The sequence below is a fragment of the Micrasema longulum genome, unplaced genomic scaffold (assembly GCF_059751315.1).
Source record: "Micrasema longulum isolate JH-2025_06_02 unplaced genomic scaffold, ASM5975131v1 h1tg000720l, whole genome shotgun sequence".
Taxonomy (NCBI): domain Eukaryota; kingdom Metazoa; phylum Arthropoda; class Insecta; order Trichoptera; family Brachycentridae; genus Micrasema; species Micrasema longulum.
In genome coordinates this window covers 348,610-375,718 of record NW_028277916.1, presented here as the reverse complement: position 1 = coordinate 375,718, position 27,109 = coordinate 348,610, and the positions used below count along the sequence as shown (strand labels likewise).

General features: G+C 31.2%; 2 protein-coding genes across 2 annotated transcripts; both read left to right on the top strand.

Annotated features, from left to right (window-relative positions):
• Positions 1 to 532: 532 nt before the first annotated feature.
• On the top strand, positions 533 to 16,572 carry LOC148279475 (small ribosomal subunit protein mS39). Its single transcript, XM_088229868.1, has 14 exons — positions 533 to 703; positions 818 to 1,006; positions 3,214 to 3,442; positions 4,825 to 5,063; positions 5,885 to 5,981; positions 6,086 to 6,247; positions 6,776 to 6,947; positions 8,119 to 8,246; positions 8,439 to 8,642; positions 9,234 to 9,420; positions 9,728 to 9,920; positions 11,308 to 11,494; positions 14,441 to 14,628; positions 16,215 to 16,572. The coding sequence occupies exons 1-14, from the start codon at positions 651 to 653 to the stop codon at positions 16,342 to 16,344; spliced, it is 2,358 nt and encodes a 785-aa protein (XP_088085994.1). The 5' UTR covers positions 533 to 650; the 3' UTR covers positions 16,345 to 16,572.
• Positions 16,573 to 18,723: 2,151 nt separating this feature from the next.
• On the top strand, positions 18,724 to 26,596 carry LOC148279474 (E3 ubiquitin-protein ligase RNF212B-like). The gene is made up of 8 exons (XM_088229851.1): positions 18,724 to 18,910; positions 19,000 to 19,064; positions 19,257 to 19,376; positions 20,250 to 20,379; positions 22,237 to 22,343; positions 22,425 to 22,511; positions 22,821 to 22,906; positions 26,185 to 26,596. The coding sequence occupies exons 1-8, from the start codon at positions 18,805 to 18,807 to the stop codon at positions 26,249 to 26,251; spliced, it is 768 nt and encodes a 255-aa protein (XP_088085977.1). The 5' UTR covers positions 18,724 to 18,804; the 3' UTR covers positions 26,252 to 26,596.
• Positions 26,597 to 27,109: the final 513 nt, after the last annotated feature.

The following is a 27,109-nucleotide window of genomic DNA, read 5'->3' as shown; positions in this document are numbered from 1 at the left end:
GCGTTTGTTTACCATGCTTAAGGTCCCGGTTAAGACTGATAATCTTACCTTCCTGTATCAGAGACCGAGATACGCTGCATTTGATTTTACAATGCAATGCCGTATATGTTTCATTGGGTGTGGATAAGGGTTTGATTTTGATAAAATATTTTATTCTACGGAATTATGTTAGGTAAATATGTAAAATAACATATACGTTTATTTTTAAGCGCCTCTGAGGTATTAAATTACAAAAATGGCGCTATATAAGTTATCCATAATAATATTGTTTAACTTTGCAATTTTGGTGTCTGGTGTGCCCTTTTGTTTATACTTATACTTAATATACTAAACTTATTAATTAATTTAATTATAAATTTATGAAAAATCTGGTACCTACTAATTACTTGAAATTATTAAAAATGCTTAAATATTAGTTATCGTCTAAGATTGAAATTATAAAAAGTCATTTTACTTTTGAAAAGAACTATCCCCGTTTTAAAAAAAAGTATTTTATCTTGGCTACTGGCTAGGCTAGTAATAAGTTTTGGTTAGTTGCTAAAATAACTTTAAGAATTTTGAAGCGATAGCTTTGGCATTTGAATTTTTATAAATATTTTCACTATTTCTATTTTATAGAAATATTGGCGAATGAATACTATTTGAAGCAAATGAAAAAAATTGGTAATATGAACAAATACTCTCCTATTGTTCGTGGTTGGAGGTAAATATTTTTTAGTTAACATAACCTTAAAATGTAGTTTATAATTGGTTTAGAGTGTTTTTTACGGCCATAATAATTTAAGCAAAAGTAAGAAATGAACTTTTTAATATTTAGATCAAATACATACTTGCAATCCTGTGCAGTTGTCTCAGTTCCAAAACATAAAACCTACTCGTCTTCCGCGAAGCCGGAAGCCAAACCCGAGGACTTTGTAATTCCAAATAGAATACAACGCGGTCCCACAGATATCTTACAAGCATTAGAGAGAACTATTGGTCGGGATCCAACAGCACCACATTACAAGTAAGACTACATTATTGTATTGGTTGTTTTATATTATTTAGATCAGTGGCTCCAAACCTTTTTTTAGATCAGCGACCAAGTTGATTTCTTTGTTAGCAGGAACCACAAGGTTCATGAAAAATAAACTGTATCCTGAAAATAAACTTTAGTTAAAACTTTTAACATATTCGTAAAACTCAAAAGTAACTTGCATTAAGAGTATAGAAAACACAATGATTTTAGTAGAAAATTAAATTCGGTTTGCACCAATGTGATTTTTGAGCTTGCATCTTCTGTACAAGTTCGGTAATCCTGGGGCTAATATTATTACTCAAAGCTACATGTATATCATTATTTACTTTCAATCGATTGCCAGACTTGTTTTTAATTACCAACAGGGCAGAAAACCCTTGTTTGCATAAATAAATTTTGGAGAAAAGCATAAGCATATAAGCGCAAGGCGAATTTTAGTGTATGAAGTTGCTTTTTTACACCAAAACTGCTCATAAGAATCAGATTCAGTTGTGTCCTTACAGTTTCCATTATTTTGGAATTCAATGAGTTCTTCCTGGATTTCTTATGCAACTTTTCCAGCATTAGTGCTAAAAGGGCTGCGAATCAATTTTTTTTGTCAACTTTAGCTTCTGTTTTGTTGTATTCTGGGAAGTAATGATTGAATTCATCAGCTAACATTAGCAGATAACTCTTGTTGATGTTTTCTGGTATGTTGGGAACCAATGATTTAGATACTTTAACCTCGCCCTTTTTTTGAATTTAAACATGAAATTGCTCGGGCCCTTCCAGCAAATCTCAACAAAATCATTAACCTTAATTCTCTCACATTTATAACCCCAGATTTACTCCACAGGTGCCCCTTTAAGATTATATATATGATTGTTGATTGATATGCTCCACCCCTGACCTTTTGAAGTGGATGAGAAAAAGTTTTTGTGCTTTATTTTTCGACATAGTCCCCCTGGATTTGTATGCACTTCTGCCAGCATTGCTCCAACATTTCTATAGCTTCCTGGTAGAACATTTGCCAGATTCCTGCCAACCACTCATCTAGTAGTGTAAAGTTTCAGTTTCAGTGCTGAAGCATGGCTTTTATTGGCAAAAAAATGCTACAAATAATGGGCTTGCAATACAAAAAATAATGTAAGGAAAATAAGTGCTAAAAACAGTTTCACATATAAACTGCATGAAATATGTATTTATAGCAGCTTCCTTAGGTACATACATTCCTAAGCTACATGCGAGTATATATACAGCATGTATGGTAAACCCTGTCACATCCGAAACCTCGATGATCAGTATGAGAAGATATATTGGAATATTAAAAAAAAAAAACCGAATGGTTTCTTACTTCTGCAGGGGAGACAACAGGAGTGTGGAGGAGGTAGCTAGCTCTGCGCTCTGCAGAAGTAAGCAACCCTTTGTTTAAATTTTGAAACATTGCTAAATATATTTTTTTGATATTCCAATATGTCACCTTGTTCATACCGATTATTGTGGATTTGGATGTGACAGGGTTTACCATATACACTCTATAATATGAATACGCAATAATAAAAATAAAGAAACTGCAAAAGTAAAATATTAAAAAAATAATGTAAAAAAAAAAACTTAAAAAGTTACTTAATAAAAAGTAAAATTATGCAATTAAACAATATATTTAGATAACAATACAAATTAAAAATATAAAAAAACTTGATTTATGAAGACATGAAACTTGCCATTTTTACATTTATTTTTAATGGAAATTTTACAAAATTTGGCTTGCGGAAACTTTACACTATATTGATTGTAACAAATACCATCGCAATATAATTTAGGTTCTTTTCACAAAATGGTGTACAAAACAAATAATAACTTTTCTTATTTAAATTTCCACTGAAAATAAACGCAAAAATGTCATTTTTTATTAAAAAATGATAAAAGTGTCATCTTTGAATAATTAGTTTCATATTTTCGTTTAGAATCACATTAAATGAGAATTACAGATTGATTTTTTTTTTTTTAAATAAATAAATGGAAAATAAAAAAGTCTCTTGAGTCTCTAAAAGAGTCCTGAAGGCAGCATCAAGTCCATAGGACCTCTTCCAGCTGACTTGCCCAATGATTAGTCATAAGCTTTGTAAATGCCTAGACTTTCATATTCCTTTCCCAAAAAAGTTTTTTCTCTTTTGCAATTTATGTGATTTTCAATATGTTACCTATATTTGTAGATATCACGATGATCCATATCTCATCCCAAATTCTAATTACAAGAAACGTGTGTACGCGATGGCCCAAGAGTCCGGGAGGAAGGCTGCTCATTGGATCAGGCAGGAGAACAGAGATTATTTCATGTATAGTGTATCAGATCCACCGTTAAAGTTAAAAACTTTATATAAAAATGCTGATCCTCAAATTGCAGCCTATATTCCTAAACCAGTTTATGATGACAATACTGAAGTGAGTAAATAATTGAATAGTGTAAAACAGTGTTTTTAATCCTTTTTGAATACCCGACCCCCTTACGAGTAGATAATTAGTTGGCTATCACCCTCCCTCCAGGTTCAACTTTTGCCTCGCTCAGGGGGACGCAGTCATGAGCAATGCTAAAGTCGTCGGCTTAACTTGTAGAGCTCTTTAATCCCAAGCTTAATTTTGTTCAGGGTAGAGTGAAAACAGCGTTTACTTTAGTAGCGAAGTTTCTTATCGATATTAAAACAAAAAAAAATGCAACAAACAAACAAATAAGTTTTATAGATTATTTGACGTCCTAATAGAAAACGCCTTCGACCATTTGTGGACTAGGGAGTTTTTGAAGTTAGGACTATACCTAGAAATATTTGCCGATCATAAATTAGATAAATTCAAATTGATCTAATTATAAATGTTAATTATATTGTAGTTAATAATGCATAATGTGACTGGAAATTAAACTAAAAACAAATATTAAATACGTGTCTTTGGCACGGGTAACTCCAGTGAGGTCACATTATTTTTATCATTAATTAATTAATTTATTTATTTACAAACATAAGGTTATTGTACATTTTTTGAATTGCTTATACTGGGACAATAAATTATAAAAGAAAAAATAAATAATTCATTGTTCTTTCAAATAAATTACATATATTGACAGTGGAAAGGAAAAAGATTCCAAGCGACTGTACAGAAGAGCATATTAAAGTTTTATTTTATTTTTAATTAATAAAGAATGTCGTATTTTAATTTTTTATTTAAATTATGTATGAATCACGCCAAAATAATAAATATATGAAATTTTCTACATGTCGCTATGTAACTTTTTCTTTTGCTCCGTCAATATGTATACTATAAGTAAAGTAATTCATATCAAAATAAAAATAATCCTTTACCCACCGTCAGCTGATTTATCTCATACAAAACTTTTGAAAATATTTTTGCACCAGGCCAGCAGGCCCAATTACAACACAAAACACCCAGGCTTGAAAGAAATTACATAAAATTTTTGTGATCTCACCGGAAATCAAACCCAGAACCTTTCGTGTATAAGTCTAGCGTCTTAGCTATTGTGTTCGGGGGCCGCCTTTTTTGTATGGGTTTTGACTTGATATAAATTACAGCAGAGATGGAGAACGTACTTGAAAAGGGAATATGGTAGTCTAGCCATTTGTATGATTAATGTCCTGTCATTGGCTGGCTTGATTGATCAGTTTTTTTGTAAAGTAAAAGATCTGTAAAAGTGATGTGAGTGAGATTCATCAGAATTATTGCACCTACTACGCAACGCCTGAAATGACTTAATTTATATTCTATAGTAATTATTAAACAATTTATGTATTTCAAAGAAATTTTGTTCATCTTAGGTTACCGAAGAAGACTTAAAGACTTGCATGAGAAGTTCTTTAGTAACAGACGCTAAAAAGGTTTATCAATTGTTGGAAGCAAAAGACCCAAACAGCATTAGTCAGGAGACTAGACAACAATTTCTCGAACTTCTGTGTTTCTTCAATGATGAGGATCCTATTGGAGAGGAGTGGGTCGAGGAAAGGTGGTTCCGTCAGGGTAAATGGATGGGAGCAGATCGTCATATTGTAGTTTGGAAGTATGTATAAAATGTAATCTTGTGGTTTTTAAATATGAACCATTTATTACACACAAATAAAATGGTTGACTATATTAAAAATTATTGTAACATACATTTATACCAGCGTTCAGATTTTTGTCTAGTGCATGAGCACTTGGAATAATATACAATGAGGAACTTCAGCCCCACGGGAAATTGGATACAAAAAATGTTTTCTCACGCGGGGTAAAAATTAGAGCATTAAATTGTAAAACAAAGTTTTTTGAAAATGTACAGAAAAAATAATAAAAAATATTTTGAAAAAAATGCACTACTTTAAATGACGTCACTGGTTCATGTGAATCAACCTATGGTCTAAGAGCTATCGAAGATTTCCGGTCTGCTTGTCGCTTCTGGACCAATAGGAAGAACTGAATGAGAATAAGCGGAAATGAACCTCTGACGTTACACGCGGAGTTATTTCAGAAATACAAAACTTTGAAAAATCGTAGTGCCGATAATACGATATATAAAAATTAAAAAAAAAAAAATTTAACTTAGTTTAACAGTCTTTTAACAAATAAAAAATTTAAAAAAAACCACTGAACTTCCTCATTGACTTCTATTCAAGCCCGGTGCACAAGATATTTGCCAATATCAAGCTTGAACTTGAATAGATGCTCTATCCTCCACCCATCCAGTGCATGTTTAGATTAGCACAGAATTTATCTGCAATATTGTTAATGTGCTAAATTAACTATAAATATTTTTTCCTTATTTCCTGTATGCAAAATTTTAAAATCCAATTTATGAATGTTACACTTTGTTTATCAAGTATAATTTGGATAATTTAATTTCAGAAATAATGGTCTTGCACAGTCCATATTTACAAGCTTGGAAAACAAAACACCAGAGGCATATTGTACAATAATTCAAGGGATGTGTAAATATCACCAAGTGAGTTGATCAATGTAAAACTACACATTTATTGCATTATTTTTAAATGTAAAACCTTGATCCTTTTGTGCTCCTATGTAAAGTGATTATTTTAATGTTTCCAGGCTGAGAGTGCATATAAAATATATCAAGAGTGCATGGAAAATAATGTAGAGTTGAATTCCGATGTATACAATAGTTTATTGAGTATTGTTGGTTTCTTAAAGGAAAGTACTGATCTCAGGTGGAATATGGTACTTGAACTGCTTAATGATATGAAGTTAAAGGTATGTTTTCTTTTTATATTTTTAAAACATTGTGCATTTTCTTCATCCCTTTGCGACCTCTTTCATATGAGTGTGAGTTTGCCTTTCACCAATGCAATATGCGATTATCAAATTATTCTCACTATTGTGCGGGTACTTTTTTTTAAATGTAGGCTTTCAGGTTTTTTTCATTCTATTTTTTCGTTGCTAGTGGGATCACAATCAAAAGCTTTAATTGGATAAACAATCGCCGGTTGCAATGGGATATCAGATTATTTATTGGCGACAAAATATACAGATTTTTGCCTTAAATTCAGAAATTAAATATGGGCAATTGTTGCATATTTCATTCAAAAATATATCTTCACAATATCAAATTCTCTTATAAAATCATCTTTTTAAATAAATGTCAATTTTTTAATAATACTATGGCTTTAAAAAATTCCCGTGTTTTGATAGTTTTCACTAAATTAAATTTGTATAAAAAATACTATACATATGAAAATATCTCATATAGAGTGATTAAATATATATTTGTTCAATTTTTAGGGTTTAAAGCCAAATGTTGGAACTCTAAATTCTGTATTAGAAAGTATATCCTCTTTGAATTCTCCTAAAAGCAAAGAGTATTGTATGAAGGCATTATCAGAATTTAAGAAAATTGGTATCCAACCCTCCCTAGCCACCTGGTACCATGTCTTGTGCATCTTTTGTAAAGAGAGTAAGTAATTGTACCTTTAACATACTATGTGAAAAAACATCCTTAAGTCCCTGTGTGGTAACCTAAGGTTACCCATACTAAATTCGTTTTTCCTAGCCTTTAAAGTAAAATATTTGTAAAATAACTTTCATATACTCTTTATAATTACTTATTTTGTATTGGAAAACACCTAAAATAAAGCATAAAAATGCAAATTATAGCGCAATCTTCATAAAACAATATTTCAAATGACAATTCGCACAGAGCGATATCTGCGAACTGCGTATCGTAGTGACCATTCCTTATCTCTCGGACTCTCCGCAGAGTAGGGATAATGACTGCTTGAACACTATACAGCCGTTAAAAAATTAAGTCCAATTTATTATTTTACAAATGATCAAAAGTTTAATGACATTATCTTATTTAAAAAAGACTTTTTTATGGAAAGGGTCTTGTCTCAAGTGTAATGACATTATTGTTTATGTTTACAAAACACAACACTACAGAATATCAAAACTATTTGATTGACGATTGATTTACTCTCCCAATGGAATCCCACAAAAAAAATATTCCTGCTTGAAATTCATTTAGGATAATAATACTCAGTTCATCAACCTTCTTATAAACATTAATTACGTTAAAACTAACAATCTTCTCCCCCACGGTAATATTCAGGTTTGTGTTAATATAAACAAATTTTTAATTAATGTTTTTTGAAATAGGCATTTATTATATCGAGGTTAAAAATAAGTTTATGAGGTGTTCTTCAAACGAATTAGAATATTTAACTTAATCTTATTATTCAATGAAATACACAAGATATATTTTTTAGTACCTATACGATTTCGATCTCACTATTTTATTCCTCGGAAGATAAAACCAAAAAAGGTACATGAATACACCACATAATATTTTTTTAAATATCAGTAATCAACAAATACACTTTTTAAAATATTTTAAATAACATATTACAACAGAGACGAAGAACATTTTAGAGAAGGTAATATAGAAATCTAAGCATCTATACGGCTTATGACTTGTCATTTTGTCATTTTCGGAGATCATGATGGACAAAATATTTAATTTATAATTATTATCTTACTTTTCTTTTGATAAATATACATATGGTGAATATCCCGCAAACATTATTAACCTTAATTTTTTTTAATGTCGTTCTTTACCACTTTTGCAGAAGGCCCAAAAAGTGACATTTTGTATTCCATTATGAATGAAATTGAGAATAGAGAATTTGAGATTCAAGATGTTAAAGATTCCTTTTTCTTCGTAACTGCTATGAATGTTTGCTGTTATCATCTATCGGTATGTAAAAACATATGTTTCATACATCAGTTATTATTTAAAAAGGAAAAAAGATTTGATTTGCAGAAAATTATATTTTTACAGTGTTCAAATAAGTTTTATAAAATTGGTCAAGAATATAATTAAAACAATTACAATTTTTTATGATATATTTATGCATGTTTAAATAATTGTTTGAAATTATGATTTTAGGATTTAGATTTGGCCAAGCGAGTTCACGCTTTATTATTGCATGCTTCGAATTACAATTTGATTGGAGATTCGTATAAAGAGAGCATTTATTACCGCCACTACTTTTCACTGCACTGTCGTTATGAACCTCTAGAATCATTTATCGAATTTTATCACGATATTGTGCCTAATGTCTACATACCAGAACCATCTGTAATGAAAGAGGTATGAATATAATTTAAGAACATTTCGATTAACATTCTTACAATTTAAACAAACCTACTCTGTCAAATAAATAATGTATTTTAAAATACGTCAATTATAAAAAAGGCGGCCTCTGTGGTGTAATAGCTAAGCGATTCGACTCACGCACGGAAGGTTCCGGGTTCGATTCCCGGTGAGAACACAAAAATTAAATGTAACTTTTCTTAAGTTAGGGTGTTCTGTGCTGTAGTTCACCACTGTAATTGGGCCTCTTAGTCTTGTGTGGTGAAAAAAATCTAAATTAGAAATTTAATTTTCTTTTACAAATAGGCAATTCAGCTAACAAAACACTTTATGGAATGTTGGAAAAATCAAAGTGCTGTTCACTAAATTTTTTCGCTTGGTTATTTTTTTGATAAAAAAATTATTTAATAATTAACTCAAGAGTATTTATTTTATAGCATTTATGTATGTATATACATATTAAAAGTATCCGCCGCCATTAATTTAAATTTATAATTTTAAAACACTTTACTGTATCTGTAAGATCTGATGTAGATTTATTTTTCTTATAAAAATAAGGGTACACATTTTTTATGCTTGAATTTTTAGGTTCTCCGCCATCTTGACGCAAACAATGCTTGTGAACATTATCCACTTATATGGTCACATATGATAATGTTTGGTCATAGTACAATGCAAGTTTTGGTCGAGTTCTTGTTGGAATCCATGGTGAGAAACCTTCCCTCTAATACTGCTCCTGGAGTTGCTTCAGAAAACGAAGTAGATAATAAGAAAGGTACATTTTTCTATATATTTTTATTTCAGTTTTTCTTCAAATTGAAATCATCAAAATTATATTTTAACAAACTGAAACTCTTTCTGAAAATGATAAAATTACACTTCCAAAATATATGTACGACTATTGCAATGTGATTTTTTTTAATGCAACTTAATTAGATATTCAAAATAAAGACCACTGAATATTAATCATACTCTTACCTATATTTTAAAATGCTGTAAAGGACTAATTATCCAAAATAAACATGAAAATTATATCTGTAAAATCTATTGATCATGTAAATTAACCATAGATTTTTCTTCAGCATTAGAAAAAGAGTTGAGTGATGCAGAACTGAAAACATTGGACTCGGCTTTAAAGATCGGTTTAAAATCTGTTGCTATACAGTATGGTGAGGAATATAAACCGCCTACGTTGGAAGAAACTTTCGCTAACATTGCATGGGGTATATGGACTCAAGTGGAAGAACAACCATTGGATAAGACCAACAGACAAGGGTAGGATATTTAAATTTAATTCAACACTTTTTGAACATACTGTTTTGTTGAATAATATTTGAAATTATTTTTGGGTAGGTATGATAGTGAATTATTTTTATTGTTTCCAATGAGAAAGTTCAGTGGTTTTGATTTTTTTTTATTTGTTAATAGATTACTACTAAACTAAGCCATTTTTTTTTTCAATTTTTTATATTATCAGCACTATAATTTTTTAAAGTTTTTTATTTCTGAAATAACTCCGGATGTGACGTCAGAGGTTCTCTTCCGCTTATTCTCGATCAGTTCTGCCGAGCAGCGAGCAAACCAGAAATCTTCCATAACTCTCTAATCATTGGTTGATTCATATGAACCAGTGACGTCGTTAAAGGTAGTCAATTTTTATTTTTATTATTTTTTTCGTACATTTTCAGGAAACATTGCCGTACAATTTAATGCTCCAATTTTTTACCATGCGCAAAAAAACATTCATTGTATCCATTTCCCGTAGGGCTGAAGTTCCTCATTATTTCATTGTCTATAAAAATATAAAAAATAAACCGAGTGACATATTGAATTCTACAAATACTTTTCTCCATTTTAATTTTGATTCTTATTTTGATATGAGTGATATCATTTATATCTGAGGTGTGTTAAATGAAGACGGCAATCTCCACCATTGGTCTGAAATGTGTTAGATATGGCGATGGATAGAGAAATAAAAATACTATTGACAACAACTGGCAGTATCTAATACATTTTTGTCTCAATGTATTTAGTTCTGCAATAACAATGGCAGTCTCCTTTACATTACAGAACATAAACTGGAAAACAAACCAAAACCATCTTTTGATTAAAAATAAGTCAATAATTTACCAATTAATCACAATAAAATATACACAGAGAGTAACTCCCGGAAACTATTATTAACTAAAATTATAAATTTCTCTTGCAGTATAGGAAAACTACTAAAAAAACGATTATTGCATTTTACTCAAATCTGAAAAAAGTGGAGAATGCCGCTTTTGTTTTAACACACCTCATCTGTAGATAAAGATTATAATAACAGAAATAATATTGAATAACTTTATATACCATTAACTGATTAAATAATTTTCACTTATTGACTTGGTGTTTATTTTGTAGAACTCCATATTATAATTTTAATATTAAAACCAAATATTGATTTGAGTTGTCTTAAAATAGTTTATTTTCCCTTTAAACACAAAAACCATAAAATTGGCCATATTAGGAACTTCAGTCCATTAAATCTTCACATTTGTTTGAAAATGCCCTAACAAGGCGAAACAATATTGCCAGAATTGTTTGTTTTTGTGTTTAAAAACGATTTTAAGTAGACTCAAATCAGTGTTAGATTTTAATATTAGAATTAAATAATTGATTATAGGTGGACTGGAGTGATGTTAGGTCATATTGTAGACCTTCTAGTCCACGGAAATAGATTGTCAGATGCTGAACTGGCTGTAAAGAAGTTGAAGTCGGATGGTGGAGTATCCGGTGTTCCAGTATCTCCACAACCACTCCTGGGTTATGCACGTCTCGCCATAACAGAGAAGAAATATTCATTAGCAACTGTAAGTAATGATCGTATATTACAGAAATTCACCTACTAGGCAATTCACCTACTAGGCAACGCTTAATTGTTTTTAAGCGTTGCCTAGTAGGTGAATTGGTTCAGCCGGATGAATCTCATCCGCACATGAAGGTTTCAGCTCTTTTACTTCACAAAAGTTAACAGATGGAAAAGTTGAGGAAATGTGGATGTTTAAACATAGGCAGAATGGTAAATGTTACCTAGTGTGTAAAGTGGCCACTTAAACCAGCCAATGACAGGTCATAAGCCCTGTAAATGCCTAGACTTCCATATTCTCTTCTCAAAAATGTTTTCCCTCTCTATTGCAACAAATTTAGAAATGTAAATGCATCAGATTCAACCCTTTCAGATCATATGTTTGTTCAAAGGAACACTAGCTTTGCAATTTTATTTTTCCCATAATAAATCAAATAATCTGGTTTTTATTTTTTAATTGCTGGCAATCTTCTGTATGGCGTCTATTTTTGTGCGCCAGGTTACAATCCGTAATCTTACCTAAAATTGCATTCACATTTTGACAGTTTGACTCTCATTAGAGCACCTAATCCTTCTATTATTATTTGCATTATTTAAGGTCGAATGCCGACTGGCCTGTGACCTAATGTGTTTTAATTTATGTATGTTGATTCAATCTCAAAAGTGATAGAAACATTCTACACGGAACTCTTTACATCAAATATAAACCATAGCGTGCAAGAAGAGGTGTGTATAATGAATGTAGGATCTGAAGAATTGCCGGAAATTGAGCATAACGAAATTAAATATGCCCTGAAGTATATGAAAAATAGTAAAGCCCCAGGTGAAGACAGAATTACTAGCGAAATGTTAAAATTAGGTGGTAGAAAGCTAACAGAAGCCAGCTAAAAGAAGAATAAAAATATTACTTGATAAATGTTTAGAAGAGGAAAAAATACCTGACGATTGGTAAAATGCAGAAATTAAATTATTATTTAAAAAAGGCGACAGTGATAATCTCGAAAATTATGGACCAATCAGTCTACTGTCACACCTTTATAAATTGTTAATAAAAATTCTAACTAACCGATTAACACAAAAACTTGATTCTTATCAACCCGTAGAACAAGCAGGCTTTCGCAAAGGCTTTGGAACTAGAGATCACATCCAATCAATTCGACTACTCATAGAAAAGTCAACTGAATACAACATAACACTACATTTAGCTTTTATCGACTATCGTAAAGCGTTTGACTCAGTTGAAAAATGGGCTGTTATTGAAGCACTCCAAAATACCCGAGTTGATTCTAGATACATTAGATTAATAAAATTCATTTATGACAACGCTACTATGGATGTGAGGATAATGAGGACACAAAAACTGATAAATCAAAATAGAGAAAGGTGTCAGACAAGGGGACACAATATCGCCAAAGCTCTTTACGTTAGCCTTAAAAGATGTATTTAAAACCCTAAATTGGGAAAATAAGGGTGTAACAATCGATTGCATGTACCTGAGTCACCTCAGATTCGCAGATGATATAGTGGTCATAAGTAAAGACATGGATGAACTAGGCGAAATGATTATAGAACTACATGAGGCTTTAAAAAGGATTAGTTTGGAAATGAACATTCATAAAACAAAGATTATGAGTTCAACAGGACGAGACATTTTCATTAACGATAATAAAATTGAAGTGGTTGATGAATATATTTATCTAGGACACAAAGTCAAACTTGGTAAAGATAACCAGATAGCGGAGTTACCAAGAAGAATAGGGCTAAGTTGCTTTCGGCAAACTTAAATATATTTTTGAAAATAAACAAGTCTCTATATGCTTGAAAAGACAAGTATATGAATCGTGCATATTGCCGGTGACAACATACAGACTAGACACCATGTTTATAACACAAAAAAGTAGCCAGAAATTAAAATGCACGCAACGATCCATGGAAAGACAGATGCTCGGTGTATGTCTAAGAGACAAAATAAGAAATGAAGAAATAAGGTGCCGAACCAGAGTCGTGGATATCATGGATCGTGCAGCGAAATTGAAATGGCAGTAGGCAGGACACTTGGCGAGGCAAATGATGGCAGGTGGACACCCAGAATAATAAAGTGGAGACCGTGGGCAAACGAAAGAAGTGTTGGAAGGCCACAGAAAAGATGGGTCGACGACATTGCCTCTATTGCCGGTAAAACGTGGATGATGAAAGCAGGTGATACGAAGGAATGGAGACGTTTGGAAGAGGCCTTTATCCAGCAGTGGAGAGAATAAGGCTGCAGAAGAAGATGTTGTATAAATATTTTTACTATAATTGTTGTTATTTTTTTAAATAAAATTGATTTTAGTATGTATTTGCAACTGGTATTTATTTTCCATAGTTATTAAAAAAAAACACCATTTGAAACCTAATGTATGTTCAAACCAACACAGCAATAACTTTGAAACGATTCTCTTATATCAAATATTTTTTTACATCTGCCAGATTTAATTTAAGTTTCAGAGGGCTAAGCTGCCAGTGTAAAAAAATCTATGCCTAAGTAATTATTTATTATTATTTTCATTTTTCAATTTTTATACTTAACGATGCATAGGGCACTGCATTAGTATCTAAACTAACCGCAACAAATCTTGACCATTTTTGTCACATGAAGGTAAGTCTTACGCTTGAGGTGCCAGTCAGTCAAATATTTTAGTATATAAACACCTTTATGAATAAATATTTCATGTCAACCATGTCGGGAATCGAACCTGAAACCTTTTGCGTAATAGGCAAACGCGCTGACTGTTCGACCAGGAGGGGTCAGATTTATTATTGTCTGGATTAATTATTCAATATTTATTCTTAATTTTAAAAATGGAACATCTAATATACTGTTTGTACTTTTTTTCTAAAAGATTAATATTTGACTACATTTTATAAGTTGGATATTATTTTATGCATTAAAAATGTTTTCATTTTCTAGCCTGCACTATCTTATTTACTGGAATGCGGATTCTCTGAAGCGACAGAAGAAGCAAAAGAAATCTTAGGAATATTGCTAAACAGGCCACAGTCTGAAATTGAAGAGCTCGTCGCTCAAGCTGAAGTTAAGGACCTTTCTGCATGGCAGGATGATATTAATGTTGCCAACTTGTTAGCGATTATCAAACAGTAAGGAAACATTTAAATTAAAACAATAATTATTACTATGTGCGAGAGTCAGCACTCTAAATTGTAGCCATAACTACGCCGTGTGTTGAAAAAAGATAGCAAGTTCCTCTGAATTGCTCCCATTAAAAGATTTGTTGAAAGTTTCTAAAAATATGTATATATTTCAAATAAATATGTATTGATTTCTTCATATAAAGATACATATTACAAAAAAAAAAACACTTACCCTTAACTCTGTGAGGCCAAGAGCCCTGTGTTGAGTTGGGATACAACTTAATAACATATTTTTTTGTTAGTATTGACGAGAATGGAACCCTCGTGTTGGTTTGGAGGTTTAGAGTGAATCGAAAGCAAAAGATAGAAAAAAGCAGCTAAAAAGATTTTCGATTCGAATGTTGATGGATGCACAAATCGAGGAATAGCAAGACAGACAAGGCATCATTAAATCCAAAAAATACTTAGAGATAGACATGTCAAAAGTCGGAATAATTGGCGCCCGTGCATGAGAAGATGTATGAATATAAAGGAAGTGGTGTAAACAGTTATATAAATAAAATTGGGACGGTAAAAATTGTACACAAAATTATATTATATACATACAAGAAGATGACATAACATTAACTAAAAATGCTGACATACACAAATATAATATCAGACAACAACAACACTACCACAGTAGAAAAGCAAAGACAAACATAGACAAGTCAAAAATACTATACAATGGACTTAAACACTATAATTACTTACCTTACCACTTGAAAAATTACACTGGAGACAAATTTAAAATCCACCTAAAAAAGCACACGATGACCACACTAACCAGACGAGACATAACATGACTAGATCTTATAATATTTCTTATTTAATTCCAACGGATTTTTAAAAATAACAAATAAAATAAAATATATTATATACCCTCAGCACTCGAATGTCGCCATGGGAGTGGCATGCATGGGTCTGCTGTATAATTCGATTGCCACTGCTACAGTGGCATGAAAATAAAATCTTCTTTCTCAATATTTTTAAGATACAGGGTTTTTCCGTTTTCAATATTATTATTTAGGCAATGGTCATTGAAGTACAATTGAAAAATAATTAGTTCTGAAATTTAATCGAGAAACAAGAAATAAGTCATTCAAATTCAACATATCGTTTTACCTTTATGGAGTAAGTATCCAGGAGCAAATTAATAAAACAATGTAAAGCCTGAGTAACCAAGAATTATAAAATATTTAATTATTTACCAAAGTTTTAGTACCTATCGTGGTTGTTTCAATGTATAATGTATCTGTGATCGAATTATCTCGTGCATGTGTAAAATTGTGCTACCGCTAAAAATGTTGGGTATTTTTAACTATCTAATTGACGATCACACTCGAGGAAGTGAGATATCAACACATAATTGAATCTTAAAATATGTTGAAAAAATTCATTTTTATTTTTGTACATTTTATATTTCAATATAGATGGTATTTTTTTCTTGAATTGGCAGTATGCACATAGCAAAAACCTTTTGAGTGCAAAAGGTTAATTAATTTATGTACAGTTTTTGAATTAAATTATTGTTTTATTCTTTATTTTTTTAGGAAACCACTTATTCCTGATAATTTAAAAAAGGAGTCAGAGAGTAAACACAGTTCCGATAGTTCTGGAAGCAGTGAAAGTGACAGTGATACTTCAGATGATGAACGGGATCCATCTACCTTTAAAAAATAATTTCACATTTCACCAAAAGTGTATAAAAATATGTGACACAATATATGGCCGCAGTTAGTTGCGTTTGTATTGTATAGAATGCATTTAATGTATATGAATGTTTTAAAAATGAAGCAGATGTTCATTAGAAAAGTTTTTATGCTAGACAAAAAATGTATTATGACTATAGTTTTACTTAATGTATTAAATGAGGAGATCTTTCTGTAAATAAAAGTTATGTTTGAAAAACTCTTTCTTTTCCTTTTATTTATAATTATTGCTTGGAGTCATAATACTCTTGCTCTATATTAGATTAGCTCTATGGCTCCAAGAAAAATGAGTTAGTGCAACACCAGTAGTTTATTGTGTACCAGAAATTAATATGAAGAAAGATTTCTGTAGGAGTCAAACTCTAAATGGTATATGTGTACCATTTAAAACTGTAGTGTAAACAGTTATCATAAAATTGTGAAACAGTTTTGCCGCGATGTAAATGACAGTTGAAATTCTGTGGTGCCATACTAAAAAAAGTGATACCATATAAATAAAATTTCCTAATATTTAGAGAAAAAATCATTGTATGTTTATGCAAATTCAAATGTTTATTTCTGTCGGATATACAGATTTGATGGCTTCTAAAAATAATTTCAAGGCTTTTAAAAAGTTTTGTAATCATTTCGGCGAATTGATCATGTCCAATCAATTTAATCCTAGTCAGTGAAGAATTCACTTCCCTCTCTTCTCAATCCAATGAAGTACATATTATGTACTTCTGGATTACTTTCTTTCAGCACAAAGATGCTAAAGCTACCAGATTTCAGAGAGCTCCTTCGGGCAGCTTTTCTCGTTTGACAATGAGCAAGTTTTCCGTGTATGTGGGTACCGCTAAGGAGACTTATGTCCTCAGATGCGGTGTGCGGTATGTGGTGGGCAAGCTGTTTATTTTTGTGTTTTTAAAGCATTTGAAGCCTATGTAAACTTATTTAAACATGTTTTGTTAAATTTAATTCAATTTAAAAAACACGTTATAGTATTGATTGAAAAAATATACAATTTTTTTAATTAAATCATAGGTAAATATTAATAATCCTCAGTTATGACAGTTTTTACAATTTTTCAGCAGTATCTTTAGTATAGTCTAGTACAATAATTATATTTTTATGTAATTTCTTTTTTTACATGCTTTTTTTTCTTTTCCTCACTTGAGCGTCTTTCTCAGTTTTACATATTTTTTTTGCTCCCTAGAAAAACGTAAAACAGGGGTTTTACTGTATATAATTATCGTATAGAAAAGATAGATCTTGATTTTCTAGGTTTAAACTAAGCTTTTTTTGGTTCGTGTACCTGCACACAAATCTGGATTTTCTCCCAAGACGGGAGTAGGTATATATTTTTATTTATATCCCTACAGAGATGAGGTAGAATTTTTTTCAAATTCAAGGTTCAGGATTATGGATATTCGAGCGTTTACACTACATAAAATAAAGTAATCTGCTAATTAAATACTTAACTTCAATATCAATGCATAGATGGCGCTTCCAACTCGCTTGTGGATGGGTTCTTGATTCGTAGCATATATCCAAAAACCAAAAATGTTACCTGGTGTGGATATTCGCTAAATAAGCGTAATGGGGAATGTTGTAGTACCTACATAAAGTGGCCACTTAACCCAGCCAATGACAGGTCATAAGCCCTGTAAACGCTCGAATATCCATAATCCTGAACCTTGAATTTGAAAAAAATTCTACCTCATCTCTGTAGGGATATAAATAAAAATTTAAACTAAGCTTTTATCTTCTCAATGTAATACATTTTGTTGTACAGGTTGTCTAAAAAATTGATTCCTCAAACCGACGAGTGCTTTGTTAGTGACATCCGTAGATTTCCCAATACTGAATCACTCACACGCTGGATGTTTTGATTTTGGCAATGTCTATTGACAGCTATCCCTGAAGCTCAAAATATAGCTACCCTATTTTGAAATTGAAGGCCCTTTACTTATTTGGTGAATATTGTAACAAATACAGCACGTACACCCAGCTGCAGTAAGCGAAAAATAGCTTGCTAAGTACGCTTCCGCAATAGCTGTCCGCAAAAAAATCCGCAGTACCTGATACTTCAATATGACATTTGCCACCAGGCTCCCTGTATGATTGAAAATAATTTTTCATCTTAAATAGTTATCATTATTTAGTAGCAAAAAAAATCTTTTACTAGTCACAACCCTGTGTTTTTTGTAAATCAGCTGGTGTGGCTGTCTCAAAATAAAAATAATTTTATTACCGTGGTGTCTACATTTTTTTAGATTTATAAAAAATATATGGGTAGGTACTTTAATAAAGTCATTAGATTAGTACTGTGAAAAAGTTTTAAATTTGGAACATTTAGAAACAAAATATGACAATGTGATCTATTCTTATTCAAAAGAGTCTTGAATGAAATTGGGATGTATTTTTCAAGAAACTTACACATGTATTAACAATGGACTGGATTCATTGTAATATTTGCTTTCGACAGCCATTGAAAGAAAAACCATTTTCTCTTACAAGTTGTGGGCATATGTACTGCGTTGATTGTTTGGGAAATGGTAAACTGATGTTTTTTTTTTTACTAAACAAGTGCCATTGTTATTATCATTAATTTCTGACAATTAATAAAAATATTGTATATTTTTAGGTACAGAAAATGGAACTTGTAAAGTGTGTAACACTACTTGTAGTAGCATTCAGCTTGTGCCTGATGTAAGATTTTGTTAAAGTAAAAATATATTCTATAACTCCATATTTCAAAGCTACATCGCATTTTAACCAGTAATTTTTTTACTAATGCATATTTCAATACATTTTGTAACAAAACAATTTTAAATGCTTTGTTCATATTAATAATGATTTTTGTTTTAACTTAGTATAATTATAAACTGACTTAATATTTAGATGAAGCCTGAAGTACGAGAATTCTTCGCTGAGCCTGAAGAAATTTTATCCAAGATGATGCTTGTTTTGAACTTTCAAAAACAACATCGGATGAAGCTAACTACACATTGGATATCATTGGTAGTATTTTATTAAATGATTTACATGCTACAAATACTTTAGATTAGAACTAATGTGATAATGTTTGAAAGGGATTTATTTTTAAAATTATTTCTCCAAAATGCATAAAAATAATTAAAAAAATAATACTGAAAATATGAAATCAATTAAAACTAGCAAAATATACCTATTTAAATAATAGTAACAACAACAGCGATTCTACAAAATCTGTTTGCGGACCTACCAATTACCGATATAAAACAAAAAAAGAAAAAGAACAAGAAAAATAGTGCCCCGACTCAACACTGATTTTCTAGCGAGTGGGGGCAAGTTCACAGGCATGGGTCATTCCTGGTTATGTCATTATAAGCTGTGTCTTTGTACTTAATAAATATATGTATAATGTTATAAAAAAAAAAACTATGTTTTATTAGTTCATTATTTTACTTATTAATTATTTTGATTCAACTTAACACGAATTTTATTTCAAGAAAGTCGGGACATAACTATGAAAGCAGAGTGGTATATCTATTGTAAATAATCGTAATAAAAATAATAAATTAATTTGAAAACAAAATCTTGACTTCATTTTAAACATTAAATTATTGTTTTTATGATAACATTGATTATGAATGTGTCATGTAATTTTTTTTTCTCCGTTTAAGTTTAATAGTCAAGTTACTTAATTGTATTGTAAGCCTAGATGTTGTTTGATTTTCGATAATTGTGAATGAAACAATTATTTATTTTGTATGTTAAAAAATATATATATTACTAACGGTGATACTGGCGCGTCCGTGATCCATGATATTAAGATTAAGATGTGTAATTTTTTTATGTATTTAGAATTTTATTTTTATTTTTGCATTGATATTATTAATTTGCGTTGAACAGAATCGCAATTATCAAAATGCAAAGGGTGAAGTACAGCGCTTGCAACAAATATCTGAGAAAATGTACACGCACTTAAAGGACTTGTACAAGGAGAACAAAGCCTTGAAATCTGCCTTAGTCAACTCTGCAGGTAAATACTATTTTTTATTTTATAGTTGAGTGTTAAAACTGTTCATGTCCAATGATGTTAACTCAAGGGAGTGTTGTCTTCTATAACTATCTATGGAAGATATTATTTATTATTATAACTAATGGCCGTAGCAAATTTGTACAAGATTAAAGTTAAATACATAGCTAATATCTATATAATAGAAAGAAAACAAAGCACCCACGCACGCACACACACACACACACACCCTCAAGCATATACACATACATATATATATATATACACCCACACACATACAAACATACATACACGCACATATGCATCCACATACATACATATACATACACATACATATACATACCTAACATATCAAAATAAGGTGTACAAGATATTAAACACTATCCAGAAATATTGCAACCATATACTTGGAAAGTGACATGTTCCAGATATCGAGATGTTTTGTAAATTCATCTCCGAGATTTCGCATAGGAGTATTGAATCTGGACACTGTCCGACTGGTAGTACAATAAAACATTTGATGGTTTCTTGTGTTTCTGGTTGGGGCATTATGATTTATCATTTATAACGAGGGACAGTCTAAAATATTATTTAGGATTTTGAATAAATTGATTAGATCAAACAGTTTTCACCCGCCGCTCGATAGATAAGAAAAATAAATTTTAATTAATTGATGAAAAAATAGTATAAATCCAACAATACATAGCACTATTGTCTCGAGTATATCAATAAAATATGTATTTTTTAAGTAAGGTTTTCACTATGAAGGACAAACATGGAGATGCTAAAAGGAAAAAATGCACACCTGTTGTATTAATAATTTATTTTTTTGCCCAAGAGTCAACTAGTCAACCAGGATAATATATGAAAAAGAATTATTATGTTTAAGAATATTATAACAGAAATTGAATTTCTCTGCTGACATTTCTTGGTGGAACTACAATATATTCAATATTATTCATGAATGTATTTGGTGGTAGTTTATTGTACAAATAAAAGGCAGATGACACATCAATCCATAAATTAAAAATAATTAGTGATTGTGGTTTCATTTTTCCTGTGACAAATGTAAATTCAAGATCTGTAAAAATCAATACAAAATTAAAATTGAATTAATAGAAATATCAGGTTTAAATTTAATTTGAATTCAATTGACCTTTTTACGCGTGTGTAATATTTTTTATGTATTATTTCTTACATCCTTGTACAATATTTTTTTTTTTTTAAATCTGGGCTAACTAGGCTAACAAACCATGTTCAAGTCAAGCAAGGAAAACTTTATATTTTTTAATTTTTTTTAAAACACATCTAACATTTTTGTTATAATTAAGCACAATCACAATTTTGTTATAATTTGTGAATAGTATAACTTATTTTTTATTCATCTGTAAGTAAAGAATTTAGAACAAGAAAGAATACTATAAAATAACTTTGTGACTACCAATTGATTGTAAATAACTTTGCTGAAAAAAAATAGTTTCTCACACTCACAACACTAGATTAAAAACTAAGGGTTCCCTGGTCGTTCCCCGAATTACAAATTACTTCGGAGAACAAACATTAAATTGTGTTATTCCAAGGTTGTTCAATGATCTCCCACAAACCATCATTAATATAAAAGATCTTCAATTGAAAAAAAAGAACTGAAGAAATATCTTCTAAATACTTGTTAAACGGTAGTAAATAAATATGTATAGTATAAAATAATGTAAAAAAAACCTGTCTTAAAAAAAAATGTGTCCCACCGAAAAATCTTTAGACTTAGTGGGTAACAAATTATTGTAAAATGCATTTAAAAAATATAAAATAAACAGTGTTCTGCAGCACTGAAACTGAACAAACTTTAAAAATCATTTTTAGAGAAAAATTCTCCCTTTCGAACCCCAATCCCAATGATACCAGTTCAGTGTTCCTCGGCGCGGTCAAACATGAGTCGTCCACACCATACTTCAATCCATTCTAGCCAGGTGAGCCAAATATTTTTACTTACTCATTCCTTTTTAAGAATTATTTTGTGACTTTTTATGTACCTTATTTTTAATTTTTAGGATTTTAAGTCCAATCTCGTGACGCCATTGCGGGTAAGTAAACAGCGATATTCTGTCAGCAGCAACAGGATTGGAAGCCAACATAAGGTACATAAGTCAATTTAAAATGTATGTTTATGGCAAATATGAATTGGTTATAAACTGTAAATTTATATCTCAAAACTCACATAGTAGCTGAAATGCAGATTTGCAACATTGGCATTGGTCTGATGATATTGGAATATAGGGATTTTAAAATTTATTTACATTTCATACATTATTTTTTCTCTTTTATCTTACTTATGTTAAAATGTTAGTGGCATTGTTTTTTAAAGATGAAATTGAATGATGCTGCTGTTTTTATTGTATTGATATTTCTATTCTATCGTTATGCAGTTTTAAACTTGTGTTAAATAGATGAACGGATTTGTGGGTGGCCAGAATAACATTTTTGTAGGGGCTTCAGCATTTTTGACTCCTCCTTCGGACACTCCGGGATCCAAGTAAGTTGAATTTTAAATTCCATTTCCCATAGTAAATATTAAAATAGCCACGCTTTGTTTGGAAATACAATAAACATTTAATTAAGTAGATACAACACATAAAGTATATACAAGGTGGCGCAAAAGTTATCACCCTATCGGAAGATGCCATAATTTTTGCAAATGGCGGCAAATGTCAGTTCTACTTTGACGTTTGTGAAGTAAACAGATACAAAATACACGTCAACAAGACATGAAGCGCTATACTCCCCAAGAACGCGGAAAAATTGTTTAGCGAAATAATTCGTCGGTTGTATTGGCGCAGCGAGAATTTAGGCGCAGATTTCCCGGTCGTTCGACACCAACTACACAGCGGCAAACACTATGGCGTTTAGCCGCTCGCCTAGAAGAGTATGGGACAAAACGAGAAGCTGCCAGGTCTGGTCGGCCCAAAGCAGTCATTCTGCTGAGAATATCGCGGCTATGGCTAAAGATGTCGCAGAGGACTGGGGAGTATCGACCAAACGACGTGCCACGCAATTGGGTATCAATCGGCGATCTTTACAGGGAATTTTGGTAAAAAAAAGAAAAAGCTCGATAGATAAAAAAAGAAAAAAACATGAAGATTTTCCCTTACAAAGTACAAACAGTGCATCAGCTGTTAGTTGTTGACCGCCAAGCGCGTGTAACCTACGCTCAATCCACCCTAAATCTCGACCACGAGGAAGACAATTTTTATCGAAAATCATCATGAGCGACGAGGCCCATTTTCATCTCTGTAGATATGTGAATAAGCCGAATTATCACTTCTGGGGCACTAAAAATCTGTGTTTAACCTATGAAGAGCCATTACACTTGCTCAAAGTTGCTGCATGATGTGGTGTTTACGCTGGAGGCGTCATCGGGCCTATTTTTTTCGAAAACGCCGCCGGCCAAACGACTACTGTGGACGGCGAGCGCTACAGAGCTATGCTCAACGATTTTTTCCTTCCTCAATTGGATGAATTGGGATTGAAGAACATGTGGTTCCAACAGAATGGAGCAACGGCGCATACTGCGCTAGCCACAACCAATATTCTGAGGGCTGCATTTCTGGGTAGCCTAATCTCGCGTTTTGGTGATTTGCACTGGCCGGTAAGATCTCCCGATTTAACCGTTCCGGTCTTCTTTTTGTAGGGTTTCTTGAAGTCACGAGTATATGTCAACAAGCGACAGACTATTGAAGCTCTCAAAGAGAACATCCGTCAAGAATGCGAGAACCTATCGCCGGAAGTTCTGGAAAGAGTGTTGGAAAATACCATAAATAGGGCCCACATGGCCATTAATTCTGGCGGCGGCCACTTGGCCGATATAATTTTCTCGACTTAATGGAAAAAAATAAGATATTAAATAAACAAAATTCAAAAGCAGAACCCAATTTTTTCATTTTAAAAAAAATACAGTTAAAGAACGTCGGATGACAACTTTGCGCCACCTTTTATATATTGATATAATTTCATTTTAAAATTATGAGTATTCATAATATTATTAATTATAAAATAAGTTTGTATCTATATCCAATAGGTATTCGAACATTGTTTTCCTGTAACTGTCTTGCAGATGCCTCCCCGATACTGTGCGAAAAAGACAACTGTATGTCAAATCTTTAGTTAGAAAAGACAGAATTGACGTTTCGTTTTCCCGTTTATCGCACCACAGAACTGAACCGATTTTGTTATTTTTTTAGACAGAGTATCACAAAAAAAAATCTGTATCAGTACGTTTTGCGTTTTTAAAAAATAGTTATATTTGTATACCGTGCGCCCGAAGACAGCAGATACAACTGCTTTTTCAAGGGTTTTTTGATGATTCTAGTTCCCATAGTAAATAATTTTCATAAAAATGAAACAACAGGGATACGCCAATTGTAAATATCTATAGTGTGCAGAAAAATCACTGCACTAGTGCCATAATCCAGAGAGAAAATACGGGAATATGTTTGTATGAAGAAAAGTCGGACCGCATTTCCTCTAAAGATTAAACACTATTAAGTATACTTACAAAACTTTACTTCATAATGCTTTCGTGTAATCATAGAAACAGGATCGGTGTTCTTAAATAAAACCATCGGCCATCTTATACACATAGACGCACCCGGAACCCTCTAAAATTATGACACTTAACTCATGCCCAAACGCTCAGTCCTGCCCTAAGCGTATTTAGACGTTCTTTAACCGCCGCCCGGGTTTTGATGTGAGCTTGACATTTTATTCGAAATGCTTGATTGTGTCGTGAAAGCGTGTAAACACCGTTCGGTTAAACATAAAAAAATGGTGTAACTTTTAAAATCTTATGGTGAATTCCAGAATTTGAAATAATTCATTTTTAAATCTTTAATTTAATTAAGTACCTAGGTATTTGTTTACGGCTGAATTCCAAAATTTAAAACAGTTAATTTTCACCAGCTCTTTGCAAATGTCAAACTCCGCTCTTCTCACCAACAGGGGTGCACTTTATTTAGGAATGTGATTTAAAAAAATGTATTAAATGTCCGTTAATATTATTTGAGTATTACCAAAAATACAGTAAAAAGAAATAAATGGGCAGAAATTATAAGGAAATAATCTTATTATGATAAAAAAAACGAATGTTGTTTGTAAACATTCAAAAACAATTTTTTGTACACAAAAAAATAACATCTTTCCAATTTTTTTGTGTATACATTATCGGCGAATGCAGCCCTGGCGAACGATGAGAAAAACATTTACGCTCCTAACTTTTTTCTACCTAATAAATATAAGATTTTAAGATCTATGCTCACGGCAAAGATCTACATTTCGTCCATCGAGGACACACATACCAATATTGCCTTTTATATACATATATAGATTCAATACAAATTAAAGTCTGATTGATATGGTATTTACATACATTTTTCGGTATTCCACTTTTTTATTAAACCCATCATTATTTATAAAAAAATATATACTTTATACCATCGTTTACATTTTAATTTACATATTTATTTTGTTGATTAGTGGCCTTTGTGGCGTAACGGCTAAGCAACTAGACTCACGTACGGAAGGTTCAGGGTTCGATTCCCGGTGAGAAGACAAAAAATCAATGTGATATTTCTCAAGCCTGGGTTTTCCGTGCTGTCGAATATGTGAATCACCACTGTCGTAAGGCCTCCTGGCCTGTTGCAAAAAATAAAAAAAACATAAAATAATGATTTAAAAATGTTCTAATATTTTTGGGAACACTAAAAGAAGTTTTATCTATTTATTTTAAGTTTGATAACTTTTTGTTATTTATTTAAGGTACAAATATTCGCAAAGTGAAGATCCACACCACCCATACTTTAACTCCAACAAGTGCATGATGTGAAATGGGAATCAATATTTATTTTAATAATAAATTCTAACAATAATAAATAATATGTTATCTTTAAGCGGAAATCTATCCTTTATTTAAAATGATAATTATAATTATCATTAGGGATTATTAAAATTTAAAATGTTTGCTAACTTATTACGCTACACATTTATGTATGATTCATTTTCATTATAGGTGGTACTTAGACATTACGTAATTATTATTATAAATTTTCTCATTACTATTTTTTTTTCGTTAGTTGTTTTATTTCTGTGCATGAGAGATTCAAATTTATTTTGTTAGTAAATTGAAAATTTTCTCTAAAAACCTTGTTTTGTTGTCATATTTTTAAGAGTTATCAAATAAACGTTTTCTTGTTAAAATTATTTTTCTGTTATTTTATTTTGATTAGTACTAGATTTTACCCCCCTACCCCCAGGGAGTTTATCAAGATCGGTGTATATTGCAACTAGGATGCACTAAAGTCCTTAAAATATAGCTTGATTAGAATGACAGTTGTCAGCAAAAGTGACGACATAACTTTGTAGTAACGTATAAGGAGTGATTTATATTGACATACAAAAAATCATTCGTATCTGGCATGTTATTTAATTTTTTTAATACAATGCTTGACATATAAATCAGCATAAATGTATAAAATCAGCTTTAAAACTAAAAAAAAAAAAACTCATTATGAACGACGTTCTTACAAGGTAACATCATTTTGCAAAAATGTTAGAAATGAGACAAATTGATCTAATAAAAAAATAATTCATGTAATGTTCATGAAAAAAGTATGAATGTCTTTATTTTTTGGTGAATAATTATTCTAAACACACTATAATAGGCTCGTGTTTGCGTTTTTATATC

Excerpts from the sequence above, each read along its gene's own strand:
- LOC148279475 (XM_088229868.1), top strand. The coding sequence starts at position 651 with ATGAAAAAAATTGGTAATATGAACAAATACTCTCCTATTGTTCGTGGT. Across the intron at positions 3,443-4,824 it reads TTTATGATGACAATACTGAA|GTTACCGAAGAAGACTTAAA; the intron begins GTGAGTAAATAA and ends TGTTCATCTTAG. Across the intron at positions 8,247-8,438 it reads TTTGCTGTTATCATCTATCG|GATTTAGATTTGGCCAAGCG; the intron begins GTATGTAAAAAC and ends TTATGATTTTAG.
- LOC148279474 (XM_088229851.1), top strand. The coding sequence starts at position 18,805 with ATGGACTGGATTCATTGTAATATTTGCTTTCGACAGCCATTGAAAGAA. Across the intron at positions 19,065-19,256 it reads GCATTCAGCTTGTGCCTGAT|ATGAAGCCTGAAGTACGAGA; the intron begins GTAAGATTTTGT and ends CTTAATATTTAG. Across the intron at positions 19,377-20,249 it reads CTACACATTGGATATCATTG|AATCGCAATTATCAAAATGC; the intron begins GTAGTATTTTAT and ends TGCGTTGAACAG.